Source organism: Chelonia mydas, chromosome 9 (assembly GCF_015237465.2).
Source record: "Chelonia mydas isolate rCheMyd1 chromosome 9, rCheMyd1.pri.v2, whole genome shotgun sequence".
In the NCBI taxonomy this organism is placed as follows: Eukaryota; Metazoa; Chordata; order Testudines; family Cheloniidae; genus Chelonia; species Chelonia mydas.
The window spans coordinates 50,093,785-50,102,288 of record NC_057855.1 but is presented as its reverse complement, the minus strand read 5'-3'; the positions used below and the strand labels follow the sequence as shown (position 1 = coordinate 50,102,288).

At 57.7% G+C, this 8,504-nt stretch overlaps 1 protein-coding gene across 1 annotated transcript in view; it reads left to right on the top strand.

The window, feature by feature from the left end:
* The first annotated feature begins 5,778 nt into the window (after positions 1-5,778).
* PFKL (phosphofructokinase, liver type) overlaps positions 5,779-8,504 on the top strand; it is a 37,300-nt gene continuing 34,574 nt past the window's right edge. Inside the window, exon 1 of the mRNA XM_037908947.2 lies at positions 5,779-5,968. Coding sequence (XP_037764875.1) covers positions 5,878-5,968 — 91 coding nt within the window. The 5' untranslated portion in view covers positions 5,779-5,877. The remainder of the gene's footprint in view (positions 5,969-8,504) is intronic.

Below are 8,504 nucleotides of genomic sequence, written 5' to 3'. Positions count from 1 at the left end.
GATGAAAACGAACATGCATCAATCTGCAGTGCTTTGGATCGTTATCAAGCAGAACGCGTCATTATCATGGACGCATGTCCCCTGGAATGGTGGCTGAAGCATGAAGGGACATATGAATCTTTAGCGCATCTGGCACATAAATATCTTGCAGCACCAGCTACAACAATGCCATGCGAACAACTGTTCTCACTTTCAGGTGACATTGCAAACAAGAAGTGGGCAGCATTATCTCCTGCAAATGTAAACAAGCTTGTTTGTCTCAGAGACTGGCTGAACAGGAAGTAGGACTGAGTGAACTTATAGCCTCTAAAGTTTTACATTGTTTTGTTTTTGAGTGCAGTCACTTTTTGTACATAATTCTACATTTGTAAGTTCAACTTTCATGATAAAGAAATTGCACTACAGTACTTGTATGAGGTGAATTGAAAAATACTATTTATCTTTTTTTACAGTGCAAATATTGGTCATAAAAATAATATAAAGTGAGCACTGTACACTTTGTATTGTGTTGTAATTAAAATCAATATATTTGAAAATGTAGAAAACATCCAAAAATATTTAAATAAATGATATTCTATTATTGTTTAACAGTGCGATTAATTACGATTAATTTTTTTAATCGCTTGACAGCCCTACTTGTTTTATTATAAGTCCTCACAAGTGCTGTGTGAGGAATGGTGGTTTAAGGTAACACTGGTAAACTGGGGTTCACTCCACCTTTGGGGCAGAGGATGTGCTATTTCTGTGAGTAGCCAGCATCAGGGGCTGGATATCCCAGGGGAATGATTCAATGGGACTTGGATTCACCTATTGTTAATCTGCAAGGAATAGTTCAGATGAGAGTGCTTGTGTGGCTGAAAGGCTGGTGGTCTTTGGGTGCTAACACCCAACTCAATGGGCCAGTCTACCTCTCGCTAGAGGGATGGGGTAACAATGTGACACAGTTTAGGGTACCACAAGGCTCCTCTGGATAAGGCTATTGGGGAATGGAGGATGTGATCAGGAAGAAGGTGGTGGATGGAGTGGAAGAGGCCTTGAGACCTGGCCAGGAGAGGGTGACTGTTGCCCTTGGTGGGGGCTGTTTCAGGGGAGCTGAACTGTAGGGGCCCTGGAGAGGAGCAGAGCAGACAACATGTACAGTGAGCAGGAGGAGGCAGGTGGGACAGTTGTAGTAGTCAAGGGAATAGAGAGGCGGGATTGAGGAAGCCAATGGCATGGGCAAATGCCAAGGAGGAAGATGCTCATGGGGAGAGATTGGCCGAGGCTGCGGAAGGGAAGGGCCAGCAGGGTGTAGTGGAGGTTCAGAGCAGGCTGTGGGCTGGCTCCTCTTGTGAAGGTGGTGGCGGGTTTTTTGAGGCAAAGGCTGAAAGGTCAAACACAGTGATTGCTCTGTTCAATTACTCACCCACAGGTGATATGGTGGCGGTGCTGGGGGTGGTACTGAGTGGGGTCAGGTCTGTAAGGGGGACAGCATCTGGGACTGGGTGTCACTGCTAGGCAGGGGGTTGCTGGGGTCGACGTGCCTCTGCAAAGGGGTTGGGTGTAACTGGCAGGGAGGAGAAGGGGGGTTGGGGCACCTCTGGACAGGGGATTCCTGGGGCCAGGGTGTCTCTGCAGGGGGACTGGGTGTCAGTGGCAGACAGAAGGCTGGTGGGGGACAGGGCAGGGGCTGGGTGTTACTGGCAGGTGGGGGTTGCTGGGGCAGAGGTGTCACTGCAGGGGGGTGTCAGTGGGAAGCAGGAGGTTGCTGGGGTGTATCCGCAGGGGGCTGGGTATCATTGGAAAGCAGTGGTTTGCCAGGGCTGCGGAGTCACTGCAGGAGGGTGGCAGGGGATTCGGGACTGCCTCTTTATGGGGGAGGCGGTATCATTGGCAGGCTGGGGCATCACTGCAGGTAGGTGTCAGGAGGAGGCAGGGGGTTGAGGCTGTCTCTATATGGAGGCGGAGGTATCATTGGCAGGCGGGGGGGTTGCTGGGGCGGGGGTGTCTGTGGGAGGCAGGGGGATCGGGGCTGTCTCTATATGGGGTTGGGGGTGTCAGTAGGAGGTGGTGGTTGCTCTGGCGGGGGTGTCACAGCAGGGGGGTGTCAGTGGCGGGGGGTTGGGGCTGTCTCTATATGGGTGTCAGTAGGAGGTGGGGGTTGCTGGGCGGGGGTGTCACAGCAGGGGGGTGTCAGTGGCGGGGGGGTTGGGGCTGTCTCTATATGGGTGTCAGTAGGAGGTGGGAGTTGCTGGGGCGGGGGTATCACAGCAGGGGGGTGTCAGTGGCGGGGGGGTTGGGGCTGTCTCTATATGGGTGTCAGTAGGAGGTGGGGGTTGCTGGGGCGGGGGTGTCACAGCAGGGGGGTGTCAGTGGCGGGGGGGTTGGGGCTGTCTCTATATGGGTGTCAGTAGGAGGTGGGGGTTGCTGGGGCGGGGGTGTCACAGCAGGGGGGTGTCAGTGGCGGGGGGGTTGGGGCTGTCTCTATATGGGTGTCAACAGGAGGTGGGGGTTGCTGGGGCGGGGGTGTCACAGCAGGGGGGGTGTCAGTGGCGGGGGGTTGGGGCTGTCTCTATATGGGTGTCAGTAGGAGGTGGGAGTTGCTGGGGCGGGGGTGTCACAGCAGGGGGGTGTCACTGGCAGGGGTTGGGACTGTCTCTATATGGGTGTCAGTAGGAGGTGGGAGTTGCTGGGGCGGGGGTATCACAGCAGGGGGGTGTCAGTGGCGGGGGGGTTGGGGCTGTCTCTATATGGGTGTCAGTAGGAGGTGGGAGTTGCTGGGGCGGGGGTATCACAGCAGGGGGGTGTCAGTGGCGGGGGGGTTGGGGCTGTCTCTATATGGGTGTCAGTAGGAGGTGGGGGTTGCTGGGGCGGGGGTGTCACAGCAGGGGGGTGTCAGTGGCGGGGGGGTTGGGGCTGTCTCTATATGGGTGTCAACAGGAGGTGGGGGTTGCTGGGGCGGGGGTGTCACAGCAGGGGGGGTGTCAGTGGCGGGGGGTTGGGGCTGTCTCTATATGGGTGTCAGTAGGAGGTGGGAGTTGCTGGGGCGGGGGTATCACAGCAGGGGGGTGTCAGTGGCGGGGGGGTTGGGGCTGTCTCTATATGGGTGTCAGTAGGAGGTGGGAGTTGCTGGGGCGGGGGTATCACAGCAGGGGGGTGTCAGTGGCGGGGGGGTTGGGGCTGTCTCTATATGGGTGTCAGTAGGAGGTGGGTGTTGCTGGGGCGGGGGTGTCACAGCAGGGGGGTGTCAGTGGCGGGGGGGTTGGGGCTGTCTCTATATGGGTGTCAACAGGAGGTGGGGGTTGCTGGGGCGGGGGTGTCACAGCAGGGGGGGTGTCAGTGGCGGGGGGTTGGGGCTGTCTCTATATGGGTGTCAGTAGGAGGTGGGAGTTGCTGGGGCGGGGGTGTCACAGCAGGGGGGTGTCACTGGCGGGGGTTGGGGCTGTCTCTATATGGGTGTCAGTAGGAGGTGGGAGTTGCTGGGGCGGGGGTATCACAGCAGGGGGGTGTCAGTGGCGGGGGGGTTGGGGCTGTCTCTATATGGGTGTCAATAGGAGGTGGGGGTTGCTGGGGCGGGGGTATCACAGCAGGGGGGTGTCAGTGGCGGGGGGTTGGGGCTGTCTCTATATGGGTGTCAGTAGGAGGTGGGGGTTGCTGGGCGGGGGTATCACAGCAGGGGGGTGTCAGTGGCGGGGGGTTGGGGCTGTCTCTATATGGGTGTCAGTAGGAGGTGGGAGTTGCTGGGGCGGGGGTATCACAGCAGGGGGGTGTCAGTGGCGGGGGGGTTGGGGCTGTCTCTATATGGGTGTCAGTAGGAGGTGGGAGTTGCTGGGGCGGGGGTATCACAGCAGGGGGGTGTCAGTGGCAGGGGGGTTGAGGCTGTCTCTATATGGGTGTCAGTAGGAGGTGGGAGTTGCTGGGGCGGGGGTGTCACAGCAGGGGGGTGTCAGTGGCGGGGGGGTTGGGGCTGTCTCTATATGGGTGTCAGTAGGAGGTGGGAGTTGCTGGGGCGGGGGTGTCACAGCAGGGGGGTGTCAGTGGCGGGGGGGTTGGGGCTGTCTCTATATGGGTGTCAATAGGAGGTGGGGGTTGCGGGGGTGTCACAGCAGGGGGGTGTCAGTGGCGGGGGGTTGGGGCTGTCTCTATATGGGTGTCAGTAGGAGGTGGGGGTTGCTGGGGCGGGGGTGTCACAGCAGGGGGGTGTCAGTGGCGGGGGGGTTGGGGCTGTCTCTATATGGGTGTCAGTAGGAGGTGGGAGTTGCTGGGGCGGGGGTATCACAGCAGGGGGGTGTCAGTGGCGGGGGGGTTGGGGCTGTCTCTATATGGGTGTCAGTAGGAGGTGGGGGTTGCTGGGGCGGGGGTGTCACAGCAGGGGGGTGTCAGTGGCGGGGGGGTTGGGGCTGTCTCTATATGGGTGTCAACAGGAGGTGGGGGTTGCTGGGGCGGGGGTGTCACAGCAGGGGGGGTGTCAGTGGCGGGGGGTTGGGGCTGTCTCTATATGGGTGTCAGTAGGAGGTGGGAGTTGCTGGGGCGGGGGTATCACAGCAGGGGGGTGTCAGTGGCGGGGGGGTTGGGGCTGTCTCTATATGGGTGTCAGTAGGAGGTGGGAGTTGCTGGGGCGGGGGTGTCACAGCAGGGGGGTGTCAGTGGCGGGGGGGTTGGGGCTGTCTCTATATGGGTGTCAGTAGGAGGTGGGGGTTGCTGGGGCGGGGGTGTCACAGCAGGGGGGTGTCAGTGGCGGGGGGGTTGGGGCTGTCTCTATATGGGTGTCAACAGGTGGTGGGGGTTGCTGGGGCGGGGGTGTCACAGCAGGGGGGGTGTCAGTGGCGGGGGGTTGGGGCTGTCTCTATATGGGTGTCAGTAGGAGGTGGGAGTTGCTGGGGCGGGGGTGTCACAGCAGGGGGGTGTCACTGGCGGGGGTTGGGGCTGTCTCTATATGGGTGTCAGTAGGAGGTGGGAGTTGCTGGGGCGGGGGTATCACAGCAGGGGGGTGTCAGTGGCGGGGGGGTTGGGGCTGTCTCTATATGGGTGTCAATAGGAGGTGGGGGTTGCTGGGGCGGGGGTATCACAGCAGGGGGGTGTCAGTGGCGGGGGGTTGGGGCTGTCTCTATATGGGTGTCAGTAGGAGGTGGGGGTTGCTGGGCGGGGGTATCACAGCAGGGGGGTGTCAGTGGCGGGGGGTTGGGGCTGTCTCTATATGGGTGTCAGTAGGAGGTGGGAGTTGCTGGGGCGGGGGTATCACAGCAGGGGGGTGTCAGTGGCGGGGGGGTTGGGGCTGTCTCTATATGGGTGTCAGTAGGAGGTGGGAGTTGCTGGGGCGGGGGTATCACAGCAGGGGGGTGTCAGTGGCAGGGGGGTTGAGGCTGTCTCTATATGGGTGTCAGTAGGAGGTGGGAGTTGCTGGGGCGGGGGTGTCACAGCAGGGGGGTGTCAGTGGCGGGGGGGTTGGGGCTGTCTCTATATGGGTGTCAGTAGGAGGTGGGAGTTGCTGGGGCGGGGGTGTCACAGCAGGGGGGTGTCAGTGGCGGGGGGGTTGGGGCTGTCTCTATATGGGTGTCAATAGGAGGTGGGGGTTGCGGGGGTGTCACAGCAGGGGGGTGTCAGTGGCGGGGGGTTGGGGCTGTCTCTATATGGGTGTCAGTAGGAGGTGGGGGTTGCTGGGGCGGCGGTGTCACAGCAGCGGGGTGTCAGTGGCGGGGGGGATCGGGGCTGTCTCTATATGGGGGCGGGGGCTGGGGTGTCAAGGCACGCGGGGCCGGCAGTAGCCGGGTGTCCCGGCCGCAGCAGCGGGGCGGGGGCCCGGGCAGGGCGGAGCGAGGCTGAAGGTCGCGGGGAGGCGGCGCTCGGCTGGTTGCGGCCGGTGCTGTGCTGGCGGCGGCTGGGCGCGGAGCCGGCGGGATGGCGGCGGCGGCGCTGGACCTGGAGAAGCTGCGGATGGCGGGGGCCGGTATGGCCCTGGCGGTGCTCACCAGCGGGGGGGACGCGCAAGGTGAGCCCCCCACTCCCCGCACCCGGCCCCCCCTTCCATCCCTGCAGGGGGGGCTGCCTCCAGCCCGCCCCCACAAGCCTCTTCCCCTCGCCGGGGGCTGCTCCGGGCCCCCCAATCCGCCCCCCCCCGCCCCTGGGGGCTGCACGGGCTCCTCTCGGGCTCGCTCTTCGCCCCCTCCGAGGGGGACCGAGGGTCTCGGGTCGCACGTGCCCAAAGCGGAGTCACGTGAGTGCTGTTGGTGAACGTGCCTCCAGTCATGGCGACCGGCCTGAGCAATAGATCCCAGAGGCGAGGTTCCGCCCTCTCAGCAAGCTCGCGGCGGGGCGGGCGCCGCTGCTAATCGCCCCGGAGCCCTCGATGGTCGGGTGGGCAGCCCTGGGAGGTCCATCGCGGAGCGCGCGTGGTGGCCAGACATCGCCAGTCGATCCCTGAGCCCTTCTCAGCCCAGCTGGCCTGGCAGTGCCTGGGCCCCAGAGGGTGGAGGGGGACATGCCGGGGGCCCTGCCCGGGCAGAGGGCCTGGCCAGTGGCAGAGAGGTCAGGGCGATGCAGGGGAGCCAGGTGGGGATCCCCTCTCGCCCTGACACCCACAGGTGCAGCACCCAGGCCTCTCGCTCTGGTGCCCTGCGCTCGGTCACACGGCCTGTGCACCTGGAGCTGTGAGCGCTCAGCACCTCTGAGAGCCAGGCCCCAATGACCCTCAGCTCTGCACAAACCCAGCAGGGTGAAATGTATGGGGCATGTTGCCCCGCTGCCCCCAGCGGCTGTGCCTACTGTCCGGCTGTGGCCTGCCTGTTCGTCTAGTGGCCGCTGTGGGGTTACGCTGCCCTACCGGCTTCTCTTATATAGTTGCCAAGTGGTGTGAGCCAGACCAGATGGCGGCCCAGGAGTGACCTGCAGTGAAACTGACTAGGGATTGGAAATAAAGGGAACAGTCTACAACTGTCCCTACCAGGAGATCAGTGTATTACCACTTTATGGCACAGTTATTGAATCTGTGATTAGGGTGATGGTAATACTGGGTGTTTACACTGATAGCAGAGATTTCAGAGTAATGAAAAATCTGCTCAGCTACAGTCAGGATGTAAAGAAACGGATTTACTATATTGTATCTTTTTTGTTTTAAAATGTAATCTTCAGGAGCATTTGGCATCTTAAATGGTTATTTCTTTTTTTAATCAGTTCATCTTTAATATGGGTAAAAAAAATCAGGGCACTAATATGCCATTTGCTGCCATCACATTGTCCACTCTGCTTGTGTGAGCTACACCTTTCCTGTGTCTGTCTGGTGTATTTCAATTGTCGGCTCTTTGGGACAGGGACTATCTAGTATTCTGTTTGTACAGTGCCTAGCACAATGAAACCCTGGTCTTGGTTAGTCCCTAGGCACTACTGTAATAACCATGATTAATAATAATAAGCACTGAAACATCAAGAAATGGCAAGAGTGCATCTAAACTATACCCCTTATAAGAGCCTATAATGATATGAGCACAGGGTGCTATTCTTATTAAGGCATGGATTCTTTTGATTTAAACATTGCTTAACATAGCAGCAAGGGCATGGTGGATTCTGCAGCCTGCCACTGTCTGCTCTGACCTCTGCAGTCCAATGCCCACCTTTCAAAATGAAGAATGAGCTTTAGTGTCTGCATCTGCCCCCTGCACCCTCATGTAATAACAGCAGCTGCTCCACGCATGCTATTTCTAAAATAAGGGGAATATTAGAGTACCAATTCCATCTTCACAACCGCAGCCCTGTGAGCAGTAAAGCAGTTTAAAATAAAGATCTAGAACCGATTTTATAATGGTGAGAGTGTCATTTATATTTTCATTCTTACACTCCAAAGGGGCGGAACCAGCTGTGCCCAGGCATTCCAGAAATTTCAACTTGAGACAGAGAGCAGTTCTGGAAAACTTGAGCCTGAAAGGTGAAAGTTTTGGAAAACTATCAGCAACTGAAAACATGGGGTTACTATGCAAATACTTTTGTATCTTTTCCCCTTGTTTTCAGTTGACACCTCCCTCTATAGTCTGTTGTCATTGAGTAATCTGTCTAATTTAGATTGTTAAACTTTATGGCAAAGCTTTTGTCTTGTCACTTGTCTAAAACTGCCATCCACACCAGCAGTGCTATATAGATCATCATAATACTCCTAGTTATGTGCCCTTGGGAAAAAAACCCAAACAATTCCTCTTTCCTTATTTGTTTACATCCTTCAAATACTTGTAGTTATCATGTTCCCCCATTAGCAGTCATTTGGCAAAGTTCTGTAAGCTTAGATCTCCTAATCTGGCCTTAATTCCTAATTTCTTGGCTTCTTTGTGCCTCAATTTCTGAATCCTACTGTTGCAGTAAAATTTATTTGCATGCAATATGAACATGTTGAGCACGATGGGCCAGATCTTTAACCTGTGTAAATCAGTATAGATCCCTTGATTTCAATGAAGTTACTCGGATTTACACGAGCTGAGGATCTGACTCAGCATGTTTATTGTATAGATCATGCACCCCGTATAATTATAAATATCACAACC